A 24,156-nucleotide genomic window follows, 5' to 3' on the forward strand; every position below is an offset into this window, starting at 1 on the left:
TAAAACATTTCACGGATATAATCTACATTTCAGGAGCATGTATCAACTCAATTTATTTCTAGAGGCCTTTTTACGATGTAAATTGTGTCAAAGCAGCTGAACGTAGATGAAGAAGAGAAGAGAGTAAATAGTTCAAATGCTTCAGTTCAGTTTAGTATGAATGTCTCTGTTGAAGTTCAGTTTAGTTGAGATCAGTGTAATGCAAATGTCACTGCTGAAGGCTGATCTACTGAAGACACCTCATTCCTCATTCATAAACGATGAGTATGTTTTGCAAAAGGAAATGAAACTGACCTTGACAGTGCAGTCCTCTGAAGCGCTGGCGATGACATTATCATCATGTGGACACCACTGCACATCCAGCACTGGCGCAGCATGGCCGCAGACTGTCGGCGTGTTCTGGTCCACTCGTCCGCTCTAAACAACAACAAACCACACTCTGATTAGATCTCATAGGGTGAAACTGGTAAATGTTTATTAGTTTAATATCCAGCAATGAGTCCTCTGTCATGTGCTCTGCTGCTTCTGCTGGCTGTCAGGTATTATTTATCAGTTGAAAAACTATTGTTCTGAATGCAATCCCAACAATATCGTTTCTCTCTGTCGTAAATGTGTTTATATCTCTGTTGCTTTGTTAAAATAATTTAAAGAGCCATATTTTTATCGTTAACTTACATAGTTATAATCCTTGTCATAATAAAATATATATGTTTTACATATTACTTTAAAATATTACACTTATGCAGTTCTGATACTTAAAATCCCTTTTCATTAATTTTTTTCCTGATAAAAACTGTGATTGCAAATAAAAACTTATGCAATACTAATATTATTATACTTTGTTTTTGTTTAGGAAAGAAACCAAAGGAAGTCCCTTATGTTGACAACATTTTTTTGTTTATAAGGTGTCATTTACACTAATGTGTTTCATTTCAAAACAATTTGTTTAATTAAATAGCTTATTGTCCAGATTTTATTGCATTTAAGAAGAAGATCTCTATACAACACGATTCGATTGAATTCAAGTTTATATGTATGGCGCTTTTTATTTATTATTTCCTAAGCAGCTTTACAAAACACATTACTGCATTACAATCAAATTAAGAAAAGTTAAGGTTATTAGTAACCATAACTTAGTTACTAATAACTTTAATTAACTAGTAATTAATTAACTTTAATTAACTCCACCCTGCCCCTGTCGCAGCGGCAAACTGCTCATGAAAAATACCCACTCGGGCCCCGTTTACACTAAGTTACACGCGCATTTTAGAATGAGAACGATCCACGTCCACACTGGCGTTTCATCTAGCATTTCTGAAAAACGCTCCATCCACACTGTACCCACACACAAACACACACTGTGTCACACGTGCGGGTCAGGTGCTTAGAGCACAAAACCCCAGAGAGCAGTTCACGTCGGACAGTTTATCAAGGAGGTACCGCTGGATCGCGTCTCACTGTAGTTGTTAAAGGTGATATTTAATTAATCTTTTCTTTATCTAATAACTCTTCATTCTTTTGAATCTATTAGGTAACGTGTCACAGCGTCAGTGCACTGCTTCAATCTTTCGCTTTCATGCTTGTACTTAGTAATTTTAGAGAAACCTCAGATACTGTTGGTTGTGCACCTTTTTTACCTTCAGGTTTGTCAACGCCACTATAACGACAGAGATCACTCTGCCTATGCAAGCCAGAGCCTTGCGGAAATAGTGATTGACAGGTGATGATTTTTGTGCAACTTATCCTTTTTTATTTATGATTTGTTATGGGTAAAACAAAGAGCATGCGGGTCAGCTAGTTGAAACGGTAGGCTACAAATAATTAATCCATTATGAATTAATTAATTATTCATAAATAATTCACCACCGCCTACGACAATAATTTCATCGTCCATCACTAGGTTTCACATTAGACATTGTACGATGCTGAATTGGTCGACATCACCCAACCCTAGCTCATATGATGAATCACTATGAAAAACGCTTTGATGAATCAGGGAACGATACGATACTAGCCCAGAAGAGAATCAGAGAGTGATTGTGGATAGCCACGCCTTCATTTTTAAAAGTTTGTGTTTCAGTCTGTCTCAGTGTTGCCGAATCTGCAGATTTCCTATGGAATCGGGCTACTTTTGATCTTTGTTTACAGGTTGTTTATATTCTATGAGTTAAAACCTACCCCCACCCCCACCTGCTATCCATCTCAAAGGGTTGCTGTCTGTTTTGTGTGTTCACAAGCAGCTTTTTGGTCGAGACGGAGAAGCTGCCGCCTGTTTGCTTTGCTTTTAATTATTAAAAATATTTTATAATAAAAAAAAATTCTGTTCTCCGCATCCTTCTTCCCAATGGCCAGGGGGCCGTCAACATCATTACAATTTAATTTGGATTAATTGTTAATGGTTTGCATTGTGTTGGAAATATAAGATAAAAATAGGTACATTGTAGATGGTAATGCAGATGATTTGTACACAGGTTAAAGATGTTTTAAACTGTTTGTTCAGTGCAGAAATACCCAAAACTCATAAACTATGTCTGACTATTAGGTGCCAAATAGTAAGTTTTTTTAAAATCTATTATGTACCTTTATTCTGGTCGACACTACAACAGCTAGTAAAATTATTTTAAGATGCTGGAAGTCAGTGAAAGTCCCAGAATTACAAGAGTGCGGTCCTAAGTTTTAACCTAATTTTGGGTCAAACATTGACAAACTAAGTTGGGTTAAACATTTAGTTGGATTAAACATTTAATTGAAAAATTTAACTCAACAATTATGCTAAGCAGATTAAACAGCATTAAAGATTTGTATTTTTGTACTTTTCTTTCTCTAGAGTATATCCTTACCACTCAGTTGTAAAGTTTGCAAAAAATATATTTTTTTATTGTCATTAATTAATACATGTATACATACATACAGTTGATGTCAGAATTATTAGCCCCCCTGTTAATGTTTTTTCCCTAATTTCTGTTTAACGGAGAGCAGATTTTTTTTCAACCCATTTCTAAGCATAATAGTTTTAATAACTCATTTCTAATAACTGATTTATTTTATCTTTGCCATGATGACAGCACATATTATTTGACTAGATATTTTTCAAGACACTTCTGTACAGCTTAAAGAGCCCCTATAGTGGGTTTTCGAAAATGAGCTTCCATGTAGTGTGTAACAGATCTAAGTGAAGTGAAATTTCCAGCTAAGGCTTAAATCTGAAAGTGGACAGTTTTTAAAACTATTGATTCATCTAAAAAAAAAAATTTAAAAAAAAAAGAGTCGACTCATAGTGGTTAGAATGAATTGTCTTCATAACGAGTCTTTAGCCGTTTTTGCGTAATGTGACTATGAAACACGGTTGTTATGGGCGCAAACCCGGGACAATTTAAACCTGCGCCCCGCCCACTAACACAGCCGCGAAGACAAATAGATCCTGAAGTCATGAGTCAAGAAGACGCTGTGCTTACCTGGATATTATTGGAAGTGTGAGGGGAAATAATTGATTCAGCAGTCTACATGCTTACAGTGGGCGATTCATTAGTTTGTTAAAGGAAGGATAAAAAAAAAAGACTGGTGTATGAGACTTGTGAGAATGGGCAGACAATACACCAGGGGTGCGTGCAAAATAAGGCCAGTTTATTAGGCACAAAGGCAGCCTGCTACACGCTGGTGAGCACTTCAACCCCCTGGCTGGGAATGGGATCTTTGGGCAAAGCAGAGAACAGGTAAGCCCTAAGAACATATAACACTTCACGCAAGAGGTGCCACAGCAATAATTGCAAATAGAAATGATCTAAGTTACAGCTGAGAAGGGAGAAAAGCTCGGTCACGGAAATCAAGCTCAGTAAAAGATGTGCATGCTATCGTTTTCATTTTCACTGCTAAGTACCGTTCATACTTCCCGTGCGGGGGGTTAAGACGGACACGGGGTTATCGCACGGGCCCGTCCGCCGGGGGCTTGACAAACCACGCTGGGCATTTGTCTCGCGCTGAACGCTGTCGACCAATCGCAACAGGCTGTCATCGGTCCAATCAGCGCAGATTAGCTTGGCACTAAGGAGGGGTTTGGGAACAAATGAATCGCTGAGCGATTCATTTGGGATACGCTGGGATAATTGGGTAACAATAAATGCATATTATAAGACCATGAAAGTGTTTTTTGACCTTGCATGCATATTAGTATGTTGTTGGAGACCCATATAACCAAAATATGACCCTTTTTCATGTATAATATGGGCTCTTTAAAGTGACATTTAAAGGCTTAACCTTAATTAGGTTAACTAGGCAGGCTAGGGTAATTAGGCGAGTTATTGTATAATGGTGATTTGTACTGTAGACTATCGAAAAAAAATAAAGCTTAAAGGGGCAAATAATTTTGACCTTAAAATGTTTTTTTACAAAATTAAAACTGATTTTATTCTAGCCTAAATAAAACAAAACTTTCTCCAGAAGAAAAAATATTATCAGACATACCGTGAAAATTTCCTTGCTCTGTTAAATTTTAAATAAATAATTAATTAAATAAATAATTCTGACTTCAACTGTATAATACTGTATTGTATATAATCACATTGTATACAGTATAAGCCTGTTACCAGCAAAACTTCAATTCAGCCAAAAAAAAAAAAACTATATGAGCTGAACCAGAAGTTTGATTCTGATTATGCAAAATAAAGGTGATTTCTTATTGCACATTGCTTTTGGATATGGCAAAGTGAATGCATGCCAACCTTGGCGAGTGGCAACACAAGAAAGGCTCCACCTCCTCCAGCCTCAATGACAACGGCGATGAACTTGGGATTGGCAGCACAGAGAGGGCCGTCCCACGTCACACGGGACACTCTGACATCATCAAGACAGTGCTCAGCCTTCCAGGCCTGAGCAAACACATGCCTGAACTTACTCTGCCTCACAACACCCCTCCTGAAGGACATGACTGAGAGAGGAAGACACAGAAATACAGATAACAGATTAATCAATGAATAAAATCAATACTGGAGAACTATTACAGGAATACAAGAACAAAATTATGCTTTTAAAAATGACAGTCTAGCAAACAAACATTTCAAATGCATGTAGTTTTAGTGCTTTTATCAATAAGTAAGCTGAAATATGTTAGGCTATCTTTACTTTTAGTTCGGGTTTTACTAATTTTGTGATGTAATTATAAGTTGTTGTTTTTGTCTGAGGTGACGCAGTGGCACAGTAGGTAGTGCTGTCGCCTCACAGCAAGAAGGTCGCTGGGTCGAGCTGGGTCGAGCCTTAGCTTAGGTTCTGTCTGGAGTTTGCATGTTCTCCCTGCATTCATGTGGGTTTTCTCCAGGTGCTTCGGGTTCCCCCACAGTCCAAAGACATGCGGTACAGGTGAATTGGGTAGGCTAAATTGCCCGTAGTGTATGAGTGTATATGAATGTGTGTGTGTGTTTCCCAGAGATGGGTTGCGGCCGGAAGGGCATCCGCTGCGTAAAAAAATGCTGGATTAGTTGGCGGTTCATTCCGCTGTGGCGACCCCGGATTATTAAAGGGACTAAGCCGAAAAGAAAACGAATGAAAGAATGTTTTTGTCTGTATGGTTTTAACAATAGTTTTAGATGTGATTTTAGTTATTTTAGCACATCCAGCTATGAAAATGGGAAATATTTCCCAATTTGCTGAAAAACATTTATGCTTTATACTTTAAATCCGTTTACTTACATTTTATTCAAGCAACAAAGCAACCAGTATTTTCCATAACCCAAGAAACACAAGAAAGATTCCATCAAAATTCCAGATACAAACACTTAAAACAAGGTCAAAAGGCTGATTGGAGCTTTTAAAAAGACAATCATAAATTTCTTAAAATGTTTATGAAGACCTAAAATAAGCAGCATGCTTGCAGCAAAAATTATGAACAGCAAAATATATTCATGAATATTTTTTTCAAATCCTGACCAATATCAGTCAACGTTTTCATATAAAAAAAAGTGGAATAACCGTTACAAAAAGTGAAAACTAAATGTTATTTTGACAGATTTTCATTTTATGAAAACTAAAAATGATAATATTTTCAGTCAAAACAAAACCCACATCTAATTCAGTAAATCTTAAGTAAAACTAAGTAGTTAGATTTTTCAATTTATTAAAATATACTAATACTAATATACACACACAACTAGGCAGGGGACGATTACTAGTTTCAAGGTTTACAGCGGTTTGGAAAAGTTAAGGCTTTAAAAACGCTTCTGTTATTTTCCGTTCCTAAGGAATATGAATTTTGTTTTCTTTTTAATGTTTTTTTATGTGTTGTTAAGAAATCTGTGTTTTTGAAACTAAAGAAGACAGCAGAAGTCAATGATTTATTAAAAAAAGTTTACCCTCACATGTTTACTGTTCCAAAATGTTATAAACAGGGCTTGAAATCGCGACCATTTTAGTCGCATATGCGCCCGAAATTTTATCTATGCGACCTCATAATATATTTGGGAGCATTTGTGCAACTGTATATATTGGTGGCAGTGCGACCTGTTTTGATTTAAGGGCGTGCTGAATCGCTATTCCCTGCCGCTATATTATTTCATTTTAGCTGTCTAATAACTGTCTAATCACTGAAGGCTTTCCGCTGACAGATGACAGGAGCTTTTGTGACCGTGGGAAATGCAAACGGCTGAAGAGTGAAAGTGTTTTCCTAATTCCTAAGTTTTCTAAATTTCTTAAGTCCTAACTGATGTTGTTTTTAAATACAATAAATTCCTTAAAATAAAATATGCAGTGGTGCTTATTCATTTTTGGTGGGTGCTCCTAAATTTTTTTGGTGCTCTTAAATATTTATAGTTGGGAGCACTGGTGCTACCAAGTAAAAAAGTTCATTTCGAGCCCTGTTTAAATGTCCCTGTAAATAAATTGTGAAAATTAAAATTACAACTAAAATTGATGTTTAATTGAGAAAGTTTTTTACCCAGACATTTAAAAAAAACTATTTTAGACATACAGCTGAAAATGAATTTTTTTGCCATTTTAAGCGAAAAAAAAAAAAAACTATGGTTGATTTTCATTTTAAATTGGGAAGAATTATCATTATTTTACAGACAAAAACTACAATGGTGTGTTTACTAAACACAGAACTATAAATTGTATATCAAAAAGAATTTTCATTTAGTAAAAAAAATACACAATAAATTAATAAATGCAAAAGCAGTTTAGTTTTCACCATTATGCATACAGCATATAAAAAAACCATATATCAGTTATTTCATGATAATAATAATAATAAATATATAAACATTAACATTTTTGATTACTTTTCCCCAAAAAATATCTAAATTTGTAAGAATTATATTGTGATATTTAGCACTAATCAAGATACAGCGAAACCATGACATTTTTATCCAAGGCTATCGTATACATTCAGAAACTTATACCAGCCCATGCCTAAAAACAACTAGCACACATAAACATAATACATGTTTTTATGTTAGTTGTCTGTACATTATTATATTTAAATATATTGAAAAATTTAAATTCTTAGTAATATAATATACATTCATACACACATCTGTGTCTGTGTACTGTTTATGGATTTGGTTGGTTAATATCTGCCCATAATTTTAACTGCAGCCAATTATAATATCTATTACTTTCATAATGTCAGTTGTGTTGAATGAAGAACTCGGCTACTGGGTCAGATAGGATGGAGTATTAAGATAAAAGTGAGAGCCCCTCTTGTCCAGTGAAATTCTAGACACCTCCAGCTCTCACGTGTCTGCGAAACCACAAACCAGCAACATTTAAGGTCTGATGTACAGTTTCCGTCCATTACTCCTTCTTTATAATAACAAAATAAGAGAATGAAGACTTGCTAAAGCAGTAAAACAATGGTATCTGTAAACAACCGACTATAAATAGCTTACAACTTTGTTAATCCTAATGCTGTGACATGTGAACTGTGGTCTAAAGGTGCTTTCCAGGAGCTGTTTTCATGGGACATTGTTGTGTTTCTGTACCTTACATTTCACAATTTCACATTTTCTTTAAGAGACAGGAATACAGATAAAAGATTAATCAATGAATCAATCAATACTGACAATTATTAACAGGAAGAACTAAATTAAATTATTATAAAAAAATGACAGTTTAACAAATGATAGTTTAAAATGGATATAATTACAGTGTCTTTGACAATCAAAAAGCCTAAAAACTAAAAAACAAAAAAGTTGATAGGTGTGTCTATTTTTACATTTAGTTCAGGTTTTAGTTATTTTGTGATGTAATTAAAAGTTATAATTTTTAGTCTGTAACTTTTACATTTTCTTTAAAAAGCGTCAATAATTTTATAGCAACAAATAATGTTCAACAACGACAAGAAAAAAACAGAAATAAACATTTTTCTCAACCTTTTAATCATTTATTATTGATTAGACGGTGAGATTTAAATAATAAAATTAAATCATTAAACATTAACTTTTTTGATTACCCCAACCCCCCAAATATTATTATTTTACAGACAAAACTAAAATTTTGTGTTACCCAAACACATAACAATAAATTGTCAATCAAAAAGAATTTTCATTTAGTAATAAATACACAATAAATTAAGAAACCGACGCATAAGCGCAATTCAGATTTTGCAATTATGCATACAGCATATAAAAACAAACCATATATCAGTTAAATAAAGTAATATTCAATGTTTTCAATGTCATATCAAATGTTTTTTTTTTTTTTGTGAATTGAAAAAAAGGATTTATTTCACCAAGAACTAATTAAACTCCCCTTTATTTACAACAATTTTATTGTTTTGAAATATTAAAATATATATATATATATATATATATATATATATATATATATATATATATATATATATATATGGAGAAGAATTATCCTTGTTTTACAGACAAAAACTACAATGGTGTGTTTTCTAAATACATAACTAAAAATTGTCAATCAAAAATAATTTTCTTTTAGTAATAAATACACAAAAAATTAATAAATGCAAAAGCAGTTTAGTTTTTCCCATTATGCATATTGCATACAGAATAAACAAGCGTAAACAAACCATGTATCAGTTATATCATGATAATAATAATAATAAATCTATAAACATTAACTTTTTGGATTTCTTTTTCCCAAAAAATATATTGTGATGTTTATATAAAATTCAATGTTTTCAATGTCATATCAAATGTTATTATTTGTTGTGACTGAAAAAAGGGTTTATTTCACCAAGCACTAATTTAACTCCTCTTTATTTACAACATCGTTCTAGTGTTGTCTAAACATTAATATCCATGTCAGAAATAGATATTTTTTGTTGTTTTAAGCAAAAATACATAATTTATGGTCTAAAAACAGCATTTTTGTTTTTAATAGTTAGAAATATCATTATTTTACAGACTACAATCTGAGTTACCCAAACACATAACTATAAATTGTCAATGAAAAATCATTTTCATTTAACATTAAATACATAATAAATGCAAAAGCACACTTTAGTTTTTAATTATGCATACAGCATATAAATACAAATCAAATATCAGCTATATAATAACCATATGAGCTTAGTGATTAACATGTAACCACAAAAATGCGCTGCTGACATGATATGAGATGAGCTGATCATATGAGCAGGTTAACGTTACATTCACTCAGTGCACTGTACCTCTCTTTGGGGTTTCCTTCTTTCTTCTCTTCTCTTTTCCCTTTCTTGGAAGATGTGCTAAAATTAAGAAAGCGATTTGATGTGTAAATATACGCTGTGTATAAACGCAGTAATCTATGTAAACAACACTAATCCTTGCAGCGTGTTGTTCTGGATATTCTGCATGGTCAGGTGGAGCAATTACATCCAGTCAATTTTAGCAAGCATCGCCAAATTAATCCATATCACCAACGGAAATAAAAGCACATTTATGTGTTTTCGAAGTATACACAAAGGTACTTTACAAAATCGGGCTTTTGAGGAAGTTAAAATAAAGAAAAAAGAGCGTCGATAGCTTTGAAGGAAAAAGGAGGATGGGAGGTAAATTCCTCAGCGAATGTGCCTAGAATTAAAGCATCGATGTGTGAAGCTCGCCATGGTGAACGGACAACAAAATGGACGGCGATACGCCTTTTTGAGGAGACAAAAGTCCCCCTTCGCGAACAATGTGGTCATTCAGGAATTTGTCATTAATAAACGAATCAACTACAAACTCGAAATGGCTAATACGTCGACGGCATGTCGTGTTGTTATTGCAAAAAAGATAAGAACTCTTTATTTCATGTTTTGTGAAGGAGGCTGCTAAAAGGACAGTATTTGCAAACAAATAAAAATAATTTCAACCATTTCTTTCATTTTCCTATACATTCAGAGGCAGTTTTGGAAAATATGACAGACTACGTTCTATCAAATCTAATGTAATGTGGAGTAACGAAGGAATAAAAGGAATGTTAATTTCTGGTAGTCAGGTTTAAATTCAAAATAAAAGTCAACATTCCCAAAGTTCTTCATGTATGCGTGTTTCCTGTACAAACAACAACGCTTATTTTAGACTAAAATAGCCCTATTATTGTCGATAGTAAACGTTTACATAACAATGCCATAATAAATATAATATAATATAATATATTATAATATAATATAATATAATATAATATAATATAATATAATATAATATAATATAATATAATAGAAAATTACCTTTTCTTTTAATAGTGTTGGTTTACATCAAAGAATCCACAGATTTTTTAGTAGTATTCGAAGGAAATGATGGTTACCTGTGATTCATGGGTGTATTGCTTTCAAATTGCATTATGGGACATTGATCTCTGACCACCCTGATTTTAAAAAGTTGACATTTTTAGTAGTTTGAAGTGATTAATTATCTGGGTTGGTCATGTAAATTGCAGAACATGAGCAGCCTTCACATTTTCTTTGACATTGTTACGTACAACATTTTACATCTTCATTTTAAGTGTGGAATTAATCTAACATGGACACATTATTAAAGAGGATTTAATAACTGGCCATACATGAACACCACCCTCATACACTGTAGAGAACTGAAAACACCAACCATCAGGAACCAGTAAGGTTTTATATATTTTTTGTAGATATAGAAAGGTCACAGAAATATCTCAGGAGCTTGCAATAACACAACCCACTTATTAAACCTAAGTACATTTAAAGCACTAGAAACTAATGAAGTATAAATGTTGTAAACAATGGCGTTTGTGAACACATAAAGAACCTTTTTTTTTTTAAATTTGTCAATGCAATACTTCATAATACTATTCATGCAGCGGGTAGTTTACAGTGAAAATGCACACATATTATTTATGTATATTCAAAAACATTTCAAAACACCATCTCTGGATTACAAACATACGGTCACAGTGAAGGATTGACTGTCCAAAAAACAGTTCTTGTAGCATTCTCTCCCTCAACAGCAATTCAAGTGAAGAATTAGGTTGTAATATATACAGCAGCAAAAATAAGTATTGAACGCATCACCATTTTCCTCAAAAAACATATTTCTAAAGACGCTGTTGACTTTAAATTGTCACCAGGATGTTGGTAACAACCAAAGAAATCAATATATGCAAATAAAACTAAACGTATTCGTTTACAAATGAAGTTATGCATAGTAAAATGGTGCATGAAAAAAGTATTGAATACATGAAAGGAGGTGTAGATAGGCAGTGAAAGACCAGACAGGATTTGAAATCTCTCAGTAGTTCTTCAGCAACCCTCTGCCCTTCCTCATTGTAAATGAATTTTTGTTGCTTCATTCCAACATCTACATTAGCAGGATGATGAAGATGAAACCGGGACATTGCAGCAAGACAATGATTCAAAACACAAAAAAGGAAACTCTCAAATGCTTTCAGAGAAAGAAAATCAAGCTGTAGAATGGCCCAGCCAATCACCTGACTTGAATCCAATAGAGAATACAAATTAAAGATCAGATTTAATAGACGAGACCCACAGAATCAAGATTTTTACACTCTGTTGAAGTCTATTTGATATGTTTCAGTAGTTTAGTACTTTCTCTTTGTGTGATTTCACTGTTATTACACAAAACTCTTTTTTTTTTTGCTTGTTTTATTTTTATGTTTGCATTGTTTGGGTTTTTACTAAAATCTGGTTCAATTATGTCAACAGCTCCTTTAGAAATATTATCCCCAGGAAAAAGCATGGTGTGTTTAACACATATTTTCCCCACTGCACATATATATTTATATAAATCTTAATTCCTGGTCAAAGACAAGCTCAGCTCTGGCAATTTTCAGCTAATCTGTATCTGAAACACATATTGTAGTTCATTAATACTCAAACGTCCCAGTTCCAGAATCCAGAATAGATTATGCCGCTATTTGAGAGCCTCTTTGTGTAATGCTGATATTGATATTCAGGTTTGAGTTTGGTCATATGATGGCTTGATAGAGTTCAAGTTTTTGCCACCTTGAGAATAAGTTCATATAAAACGTTTATAGAAAAGTTCCACTTTGGGCTTAGTAATCGTCCAGCTGTGTGTAGAGTGAACTTCAAACAATAAATCCAAGACTCCTCTCATGTAAGACGTTTCCATCCAAACAATCCCTCTAAACGATCTGAGCTTTATGGATAGGTGGACTATGTGGATGAAAGTAAATGGTTGTATTGGCTGGCAGAATGATGTTGTTTGGTTTCACTTTGGGTCGTAGTGTGCCATTAGTGCGCTCAAAATGACTGGACAGAGCTTCAGATATCTGAGAACTCGTGGTCTCGCTGTCGCCATTTTCAAAAGCGTCATGCTCCAGTGTACCACGGTGGACTCCCGAATCCGTAGGGCTGACAGAGCCTTCCTCTTCATCCGTAAGAGTCGGGTACATGGTCACTAACGGTGAATGATGCCTGCTGCTGCCCCCTCTGGTACTGCCTCCAGAATGCGGCCTCCCCTCTGCTGGCAGAATGGCATTGCCATTTCGAGATCTGACCATGTCTGCGGGCTGGTCCATTGTGTAGGAAGAGGGGTGGAGAGGTGGGAGAAGATGGGTTTCCTGAATGGCAAAATTGAAAAGAGTGATTAGTGCAAATCAATTCATTTGCAAATGTATTTGTTGAAAATTATTTTAAAGGGATACTCATTCCCTTTAAAGATTTAGTCATCTTCCACTTGTTTCAAAATAGTTTACATTTCTGTTTTCTACTGAACACAAAGGAAGATATACATCAAAAACAACCATTGACTTTCATAGTAATTTGTGTTCCTTCCTACTATGGATGTCAATGGATCCTTTTCTCCTTAAGAATTCTTCAGAACATCTTGTTTTTGTGTTCAACAGAAGAAAGAAATTCATAAAAGTTTTAAAACACTTGAGTGTGTGAGTAAATGATGAGGTAATGTTCATTTTTGGGTGAACTTTTTGTGTTACTAAATGTTCTATAATAAATATATTTAACATTAATATATCAAATCATTTATATGTACCACTGTTTTTGTAAAACTCAAATATTCAAAGTTGGCACCAAAGCCATTTAAATATATAACTATTACATTTTCTTCATCTACAACACAATTTAAAAGTGTGGGTCTCTCATGAGTCCAATATGTACACCGAGACAGCATTTACTTGATAAAAATATAGTAAAACAGCAATACTGTGAGTTATTAAACTATTAAATAAACCTTTTTTTTATTCATTCAATCATTTTCTTTTCAGCTTAGTCCCTTTATTCATCAGGGGTCTCCACAGCGATATTACAAGTCACTTTTTTAAGTAACTACATGCAGGGTTCATAAACACACTTTCATAAAAAGTAGATTCAAGAACTTTCAAGGATGTTTTAAAGCACCATCAATTTTAAATCAAGCACATTTGGAACTCATGCCCCAGCTTATGTAGCATCATGAAAGTCTTTACTGTACTTAACATTTCTCTTAGACTTAATATTTCTGTAAAACTTTATATGATACTAGTAGTATTCAAATGCAGTTTCTGAAATATTGATGCAATATGCATTATTAGTCAGTATTACTGCAAGACTTAAATCTAAGATTTTTTATTTAAAATTTTTTTACATTTTTTGTTTTGTTTTTGACAATTGAGTACAATTGTTGAAAGAAAACTATAAACAAATTTTATTTCAAATTTAATTTAAGCACTTTCAAGGATCAATGTTTATTGTTAAGTACTTTCCAGGCCTTAAATCCATGTGTCTGAAATTCCAGTATTTTCAAGAAGGATGGGAACCCTGTAAATGTATCACTTAGTTACTTTTTAGGGAAAATAATGTGAAAGTATGTGTTATGTTGCTTATGCATTTTTAAGTAAGTAAAATGTGCTTAAAATTGTAATGTATCACTTTTAGTGTATGGCACAAACACATTTCCACATCCAATATTTCCATAAACTAGCAAACTGCTGAACTAGCTAAACCAAGATTTAACAAACATCAACAATTACCATGTAAAGGTCTCAAAAACAAAAGGCAAACCTCTCATTAAATGAGCAGAAATAAATGTAATTATAATAATTATTATAAAATCCCTTTGACCTTCTAAAGTGGATGCACATTAAGATACTTTGAAATATCTCCATTTACTGACCCATTTCTTGAAATAGAACACAAAAAGTTTGTTCTTTATAAAACGGAACACACATGCAGACTCAAGCATCATAACTCATACATACCTGTGACATGTTACTGTCCTGCTCAAAAGACTCCATCATCAGTCGAGCAGATTCTCTGTCAGCTCTGTCTATGGTTTTCTCTCTCCCTCTTCTGGACGTGTTATAAATTGCAGGCCGACCCAGTGAATCCACTCCTCCCAGAGTGGAACGACTATCCCTGGAGCGAGGACGATCCTGTTAAAGTAAACAGTCAGGGATTACAATTAAACAAGTCATTTCATTATTACCACAATTAAAACTATTATTACTCTGTTTATATATGCATCATATCAGACTATGAAAGTAAATATACATTAAAGGGACAGTTCACCCAAAAAATCTACATTCTCTCACCGTTTACATGTTTAAAAGATTGAATGCATTTCTTTCTTCTGTTGAACACAAATGCTGTCAAATTAGCAGCCATTAGCTATGTTTCATTCATTCATTTCCCTCGGCTAAGTTCCTTTTTTATCAGGAGTCTCCACAGCGGAATGAACCGCCAACTATCCCGGTATATGTTTTGTAACCTGTAAAATAGGAAACACCTAAACACTCTCGCATTCACACACACACTCATACACTATGGCCAATTTAGTTCATCCAATTCACCTATAGCGCATGTCTTTGGACTGTGGGGAAAACCGGAGCACCCGGAGGAAACCCAGGCAAACATGGGAAGAACATGCAAATATGCACACAGAGCCAACTGGCCTAGCTAGGACTCGAACCAGTGACCTTCTTGCTGTGAAGTGACAGTGCTAACCACTGAGCCACCGTGCCACCTTTATGCCCCATTTACACGGGCGCTTTCAGTCAAGTGTTGACGCTGAAGCCCCTTGTGAATGGGGCGTTAGCACCCTTATCCTGCATGCGAATAAAAATAGGTGGATGGAGACATAGTTAGACTGGTTGATGGAAACCCCAAGATGCGCATAAAATTTTTAAATGCATAAAAAAACGTATCAGATTTTGTTCACTTTAACTCATTAGATGGAAATGCTTCTTTATTTGTACGTCTTTTAGCAATATTCCAGTTTTGTGCATAAATTTAATAAGCATCTTTGGATGGAAACATAGCTTATGACATCCATAGTCTGGGTAAAAAATACTAATGAAGTTAAAGGGTGCTGCTTTCAATATTCTTCTTGTTTTGTGTTTGACAGAAGAAAGAACCTCAAACAGGCTTGGAATAAGAGGAGGATGAGTAAATGATGACAGTATTTAAATTTTGGGGTGAATGCTCTCTTTGAAGCATTTCGAAAATTGCACATGAATAAAAAACACAAACCAGTGAGGAGAGACTTGTGCGTATCGTCCCTTCGACTCTTAAAGGATGATTGTCCTCCTTTAAAAAAGAAGACAGAAATAGCTGATTTAATTTCTACATCCCTTTGTATATAAATAAACATACTTTGAAACATAACACGCCTAAATGCTTGAGCCATACGTATGTGAAAAACGTTTCTTTTCATTAGATGATATCAAAACAGAAAGAATTTATTTGAAAGCAAAATAGCAGAGTAAATAAAGCATTTCAAATATTTGTATAGATTCAGATAAAATGAATAAATGATTTAATAAACGAAAAACAAAATGAATACATACATACACACAAACATTGTTTATTAAACCATTATAGGGGTCACTATGTTTTTTTTTTAAAGAAATGTTTACTTTTATTCTGTTAGGATGTATTAAATAAGTCGAGTGACAGTACAGACATTTATAATAAAAGAAAAGTTTTTCAAAAAAATGCTTCTCTTTTGAACTTTTCTATTCATATAATCCGCAGAAATACCACACATTTTTAACACTGATAATAAAACACCTTTTGAAGGATCAAGTGACACTGAAGAGTAAAGCAATAACAAAAATAAATAAATAAATCAGCTCTGCCATTAGAGGAATATATTTTAACTACTGTAGGGCCAAGTTCAAATAGCATGTAAGTTAAATTCCATTAAAACCGAGTGTAAAGCATTGTGAGTTATTGTAATGAAATGCACAAATTAAAGAACAAATACACAGCCTCTAATTTCCATAATGGTCGATGCAAAAATAAAGTGCAAATTCAGCAAAAAACAAGCAATGCCAATGTTGATTATTAAGTGCGTGTAATCTACCAACACAGACACAAAAAAGGGTTAAGACTAGCTTTTTAGAAAATACATAAAAGCCCAAATCCCATAGACAAGTCAAATAGTAAATCGCATTTTATTTCAATAAACTAAAAAAACCTGTGGCTGCATTACAATTTTAGGTTGAATTAAATTACCCTTAGGAAGTCATTTTAACTGAGATTACATTAAACTGACTTAAGACAGCTTATATGACGTAAATGAACAAAACAAACTTTAGTTGTCATGACTTATAGCAGTGTATACATTTTGCATTTAAATGGGAATGTATTTGCAAATGCATATAATAATCATGCCTTATGAAGTTTATTTAAGTTATAACGCAATAATGTTGCACTTTTTAAAATCAAACTAACTATTTGGTTTTGTTTTTAATATCTGTTTCACCAGCACTCTTAACTGTTGATGATACAAAGGCGCACTTCATAATCAATCTACATTAAATGGATAAAAACGTACATAAAAGTGTCTGGAACTTTAAATGTAATGGAAAAAAGCATTTTCAGTATCTTTGAAACCTGTATTTTATTAATTTACACAGCCATAATTAAAAATTAATAGCAGTACTAGTAATAGTAGCAATATTAATACCAGGAAAAAAAAAAAACATTTAATCAAAAATAACCCAATGCATTGGGTTAAATTTTACAACCCTATGCTTTGGGTTACTATAACCCATAGTTTGGAAGGTGCTATTATAACCTATAGGTGGTTTATATGTTGGGGTATTTGTAATCCAAGTATTTTAACTGAGTGTCCATGTATTTTTCAAAATACAAGTTTGGTAAATCCTGTGCAATTAATCCTGACAGTAGTTTTTCTGTGCCAGAACAACAAATAAAGTATAACTAGACTTAAAATATTAAGCAAACAATTATTTTAGATGCAGATTTCACATTATTGCTGTTTTTATTTATTTATTTATTACTGTACAATCTATAAAAGGGTTGTTTTAACCCAATGTTGGGTCAAATAAGAACAAACCCAACCATTGATTTAAATAGTGTCATTTAAATTGAATGAAAAATTTTTTTTTTAAAAAACTTAGCCCAACATTGGGTTTATCCATATTAGGCACATTGGGCTAAAATAACCCAGCATTTTTAAAGTGTATTATGATCAACTTGTTAACATCTTACAAAGCCCAAATATGAGCACAAATCTCTGGTCAACAAGAAATAAAAAAAATAAGTGCATGTTTTACAGTAGTTTTACCGAGTATCTGTTGTCTGTGCTGCTGGAGTTCACTCTCCTAAACGAGGCCTGTCTTGATAGAGTGTTGATTTCCACCCTTTAAAAAGACAAGAAAGGTGAGGGTGTAGCACACACTCATATTCACAGCAGTTCATAAAGTGAAAGCAAAAACGACTTACTTTTTTTCATCCAGCTCTATGGCCAGTTGATTATTTTTGCGTTTATAGTGACGGTTAACACAAATGATCACACCGATAAGAGTGAGAACAACCCCTGCAGCAAGAGCAGCGATGGTGATCATCAGCATGAAGTTCACCGAGGCGATAGGAGGAGTCGGCTCTGAAACAAACGTGCAGAAAAACATATTGTTTGTTCAACTGTATTGCATTAAAAACACAAATCTAGATATCATTTCTCGGCATCTATGTTCATTTTAAAGGAACACTCCACCTTTTTATTTTTTATTTTTTTTTGAAAATTGACAACATTTTACAACTCCCCTAGAGTTAAACAGTTTTACCATTTTTTTATTTATAAGTCAATCTCTAGGGGCATTTTTAGCGTAGCTTAGCACAAATGATTGAAACAGATTAGACCATTAGCATTTCAGTAAAAATGACCAAGGAGTTTAAATCATTTGACCATTTAACCTTGACTCTTCTGTAGTTACACTGTGTACTAAGATTGACGTAAATTGAAAATGATAGATTCTTTAGGTCGATATGGCTAGGAACAATACACTCGTTCTGGCGTAATAATAAAGGAACTTTTTTGCCATACCATTCAAGGTGACCACTTGCTTGCACAAGGAGCATGTACCAGTTGTGTGTACTGTAATATCACTCCATCTGCTGGGGCCATAATACAGCAGCAAAGTTCCTGGATGATTATGGCAGAATAAGAGTATAGTTCCTAGTCACATCAGCGTACATTTTTAGTACATGATATACTGTAACTACAGAAGAAAAACTGTTAAAAATCTGGTCATTTTTGAGCAAGATGCTAATGGTCTAATCCGATTCAATGATTTATGCTAAGCTAAGCTAAAAGTTCTCCCACCAAACCAAGAGATTGGCTGAATGAAAAAATTAAAATTTAATTGATTGAATGAATTAAAAAATTGTAAAACCCAAATGTTTATCTCTAGAGGAGCTATAAAATGAGCCTATTTTCTATTTCTTTAAAGGTGTTGTGCTGTTGTTTTTGTCCATTTAAAGTATTACTTTAGTTTTATGGGTTAGAAAATGCTGATTTTAAATATGTAAATCATATACATTTAAATGTATAAATTATATGTATACATTTAAACTACCATGCCATTCATTGTAAAGCTTTTAAGACATGCAGTTGCAATATTTTTTCACTAGATGACAGCACTGATCGTTGCACTGCAGCCTCACTGAAGGGTTTTTGGTGGCACACACACCTGATATTTTTACTGCGATCTCGGTTTTTCCAGATCCCACCAGATTGGTGGTGGTGCAGATGTAATGTCCTTTATCTGCCAAGCGGAGGGGTCTAGAAAAGAGCAGAGTGCCTCCGTCCACAATCACACCCTCCGGTAGAGCCCCATCTTTCCTGTGGAAACAAAGAAATACTATTTATATGCAAAACCTTAATATTCTGCACATACTGAATAATTGAGGAAACATCAGCTTAAAATATCCTTGATCTGTATCACTTTCAATTCATCTGATTTTTTTCAGGTTATTCAGTCATTTAGTCTCTTTATTCATTAGGGGTCACCACAGCGAAATGAACCGCTAACTAATCCAGCATTTGTTTTACATAGCGGATGCCCTTCCAGCTGCAACCCAGTACTAGGAAGCCTCCCTAAACACTGACATGCACACTAACACTACAGTCAATTTAGTTTATTCAATTTTCCTATAGCGCATGTCTTTGAACTGTGGAGGAAACCAGAGCACCTGGAGGAAACCCACACGAACATAGATAGAACATGCAAAATCTGCACAGAAAAGCCAACCGACCCAGCCGGGACTTGAAGCAGCGACCGTTTTGCTGTGAGGCAACAGTGCTAACCACTGAGCCACTGTGTCGCCCGTTATTCAGTCATAATGAAATAAAACAAAATAAAATACTTATGTCCAGCATATCAGTTCATCAGAAAATGTTTTTTCATGTTCGTCATAGTGTCACTCAGTAATAAAACAAATAAATAAATAAATAAAAAAAAAATAAAAAGTGTTAAGCATGTTGCCACTGAGTCTCATTATTAAAAAAAATTCAAAATAAATAACAATTCAATCATTAAATGTGCATTACTGTGATTTACTAGCAATTTCTAAATATTAATTATTTGAACACACATTTTTTTTTGAGTTTCACAACACAACATTTAAAGCAGTGATTACTATTATTACTGTTTCAGTATGCCACTTTTTTCAATTGCACACACTGTTAATAGTAGATTTTTTCACAATTTTTAAAAATACAGACAAAATAAAGACTCTTGTAGTGCATTTCACAAAAAACAGCTCTATCCAAATTCCATATTTTTCTATATATTCATGAGTTACATCTGGTAAAAATTAATAAGGCATCTACAATAAAAATTCTAACTGAAAACTTTCTACACCCATTTTTTTTTAAATAAACAAAACAAAACAAAACAAAACAAAATAAAATAAAATAAAATAAAATAAAATAAAATAAAATAAAATAAAATAAAATAAAATTAAATTAAATAAAATTAAATTAAATTAAAATTTAATTAAATTAAATTAAATTAAAATTAAGCATATTGCCATTGAGTCTCATTGGTAAAATTAAAATAAATAAATAAAAATGTACAAATTATTTTGTACTGTTTTGATATTGTCATTGAGTCAACAACATTAACAATAGTTTATTAATGCTTTAAAGCAACAATTTAATTCAACAAATGTGCATTACAAGACATCTGAACATAAAACCTTTTAGGGTTGAGTTTCACAATACAATATTAAAAGCAGTGATTCCTTCTACTTTTGTTTCAGCATGCCACTTTTTTTAAAGTGTATGTTTTATCTTAATTGGACACTATTCAGAATATCTTTTTTATCTAAAATAAAGACAAAATAAAGACTATCGTAGTGCAATTCACAAAAAAAAAAAAAAAAAAATCTACACAAACTCCATATCTTTCTATATATTAATCCATTATTAAAGAAATTTACAAGACATTTCTGACTGAAAACATTCTACATCCATTATTTTAAGTGCAGTTTTCAAAGATGAGGACTTTGTAGTTTAGTAGCTTTGCAGTTTTCTGGAAACTTCATCAATAAGCTCCCTCGTCAATAAGCTTATTAATATTGATAAAAATCACAAAAAGGTCAACTCTGTTTCAACAGACAATGAGAACTGTGTCTGCAACATGCACCAGGAACTATATCTTTAATGTTTTTCATATGTGACGGTGTGATTTGCATGAAGACAGTAGCATTACTCAGTCCATGCAGAAGAATACTCCTCACGACATCGTCATAAACCCACTCATCTCCCCCTCACAATGCTTTCCTCATCCCCCCGCGCTCTCCCTCCGTGTGAAAATACGCTCCGTCTGTTTGCCGCGCAAGTTGCAACATGACACCAGGCCACAGTTACTTCATTTACTTTGCATTTACAGCCCGAAAACAGGTTCCCCCACTCGCTGGAGGTGGAGAAAAGTGGAGAATGTTTGTCTCAGGAATTGCGTGATCATCTAAATGTCCATGTCTACACCCCCCTTAGTCACTCGTCCTGAAAAATGCCAGAAAATAGGTGTGTGACTGTGACTAATTACCTCAGACTTGCTCACGACTGCGAAAAACAACTGTCATGTTTTATTCGGTGACCTCTCAGTGAGTGTATTATTTACATGTACACCAGTGTGGCTTTGATAATAACATTTCCTCCTCCCCTACTGTAAAATGTTTGCAGGGAGGGAAGATATTACTCCAATCTTACGGTCCGTCTACCTCAGGCCCGGCGCTACGGGGGGGCAAAGGGTGGCATTGCCCCCTCAGACAGAGTTTGTGCCCCCCCAGTTTTTATAAAGGATTGTTCACTCAAACTGAAAATTCTTTCTGTCATTAATTATTAACACTCCCGTCCTTCCAACCTTCAGAACACACATTTAAATATTTTAAAATATATGACATAGCAATTAAATTATGAAAATGGTGAGGTTAAAACTAGTCCTATAGTCCAGAGATCCGGTCCCCGCGTCAGGTCTGGTGCGCCCGTAAATAGCCTTTAAAACGCGCACACGGCGATGGAGGCGCACTCAACTCACAAGGGAGAAAATGGGTGACATGATAGGAGCAGCTTAATTCATTACATGTTTTGGTTAACTAATTATTTAAACACAACTCTCTTGAGCTCTAAAAGGAAAAAACACATAAGAAATTTGCTGTTAAATTAATTTTAGCAGAGACGCAACTGCCAGTCATTTATTAGTTATTCGGGAAGATGTAGGCTAATAAAAATGTTTTAATAAAAATAAATAGTTTACTGCACAGTCCCACAGTAGGCTACACTATAAATAATATTTTAATTTATTTATTAATATTATTATTAATATTATTACAATTAAGCTAAAATTGACAAAACGCAGAACCCTTTGAATGTTTGCTTTCATTTTGCTGAAAAGTGCACTTTTACAGTTGCGTAGAGAAACATCCCATTATGCAACTGCAGTCAAGGTATAACACAAAATAAATGCATTTTGCGTTTAAAGATGATCGGCCTGCGAAGTCAAGTTTGCAGTGTTATAAATGGAATAGGTATAGTGCTTAAGTGGATTTACCGCGGATCAACCGAGAAATCTCGTGCGCTGCAGGTAAGCAGAATGATAATCTTTTAAAAATATGTAACTTAGGCTATACTGCTATTTGCTCATGCAAAATTAAACAACATAAAATATATTGTAGATCTGTTTTAAGAGCTAAAATACAACATATCGAGTTTGTTTTGACGTAGCTCATGGCCCTAAAATGAAAATACCCTGAAAACAAGCTATTAAAAAAGGCCTAATAAATAAAATAATTAATAAATAAAATGACGGGTAGGCCTAGAAACTATGGTACATATGGTTTATGATGGTTTACAATATCACGAAAAAAGCACATTTATAATAGCCTTAGACAAATCTTTGTTTTTACATTTAAAATGATGAAAAAAAAGTTAGGCTATATAGCATATAAAAATTTAACCAATTTTCACGGTAATAACTGTGAATTTTTGTATCTTTTTTAGGTATTTTTCTGGCTACACTAATGCCTTAAAATGTAACTAAGTAATTGTTTTGAATGACATTAGATTGTCACATTTAGCTTTTCCCCAACACTGATGTTGGTTGTGAAGCGTGATGACTCGGTTAAGCTGATTTCACTATATTTATTTACCGGTTAAATGAATTGTCTGATCGTGGGTCAGCTTGCATGTGTGGGCATAATTTGACGTCTTTACCTAAAACTTTAAACATTCATAGGGCTGTTATTTGAAATAAAACGGAAATAAGGAGAATAACATATGATTTAAAGCACTCGTTTGGCACTGAAGCCATCATCCGTCTGCATTAATAAGCGGTATGCATTACCATCGTTAATAAAATTCGTAATAGCGAAACTGCGTATTGTTATTACTATTAAAACGTAGAATATATTACTGCCTTAGGTCAGTAACTTAGGCAGTAATGCAAAGTAATAATAAATGCGAATAAATAGCCTAAATGAAAGAAACAAGAGACCAAAATCAGTCACCAGGTCTAGTGCCCCCCTATGGATTTAAAGTGCCCCCTCAGTTTTGACTTCCTGGCGCCGGGCCTGGTCTACCTGTTCATTTTAGAGATAATTAAAAATTTTTACTTTTTGTTTTTAAATCTGTAAACAGTACAGCTCCTGTTTACCTCCATGAGCTACTGACATATCAGCCTACCAGATCCCTTCGGTCCACCAATTAAGATCTGCAGTGCATCCCAAAATCAAGACTTCAATAAGAGAATAAAATTAATAAAGCTCATTCATTCATTCATTCTCTCATTTTCCTTCAGTATATTCCCTTATCTATCAGGGATCGCCACAGTGGAATGAACCACCAACTATTCCAGCATATGTTTTACGCAGTGGTAGCCCTTCGAGCCACAACCCAGTACTGGGAAACACCCATACACTCTCATTTTACACACACACTCATACACTACGGCCAATATGGTTTATTCAATTCACTTATACTG

General features: G+C 33.7%; 2 protein-coding genes across 4 annotated transcripts in view; both read right to left on the reverse strand.

Moving 5' to 3' along the window:
• The window catches only part of coro1b (coronin, actin binding protein, 1B), a 37,842-nt gene extending 27,789 nt beyond the window's left edge, over positions 1 to 10,053 (reverse strand). The window contains exons 1-3 of one of the 2 annotated variants that reach the window (XR_012382444.1): positions 9,626 to 10,053; positions 4,719 to 4,924; positions 295 to 417 (exon numbers count right to left, since the gene is read on the reverse strand). Coding sequence is in view for 1 of the 2 variants with exons in the window: in NM_001109707.1 (NP_001103177.1) it covers positions 295 to 417; positions 4,719 to 4,922 (327 nt within the window). In the remaining variant the exon portion in view is untranslated. 2 annotated transcript variants of the gene reach the window in all.
• Positions 10,054 to 10,944: 891 nt separating this feature from the next.
• The window catches only part of nectin4a (nectin cell adhesion molecule 4a), a 47,792-nt gene continuing 34,580 nt past the window's right edge, over positions 10,945 to 24,156 (reverse strand). For both annotated transcript variants that reach the window (XM_017356997.4, XM_683919.10), the window contains exons 6-11: positions 19,363 to 19,514; positions 18,116 to 18,275; positions 17,958 to 18,033; positions 15,893 to 15,949; positions 14,623 to 14,796; positions 10,945 to 12,987 (exon numbers count right to left, since the gene is read on the reverse strand). In XM_017356997.4, coding sequence (XP_017212486.2) covers positions 12,550 to 12,987; positions 14,623 to 14,796; positions 15,893 to 15,949; positions 17,958 to 18,033; positions 18,116 to 18,275; positions 19,363 to 19,514 — 1,057 coding nt within the window. In that variant the 3' untranslated portion in view covers positions 10,945 to 12,549. The remainder of the gene's footprint in view (positions 12,988 to 14,622; positions 14,797 to 15,892; positions 15,950 to 17,957; positions 18,034 to 18,115; positions 18,276 to 19,362; positions 19,515 to 24,156) is intronic.

Source organism: Danio rerio, chromosome 7, assembly GCF_049306965.1.
Source record: "Danio rerio strain Tuebingen ecotype United States chromosome 7, GRCz12tu, whole genome shotgun sequence".
Lineage (NCBI taxonomy): Eukaryota > Metazoa > Chordata > Actinopteri > Cypriniformes > Danionidae > Danio > Danio rerio.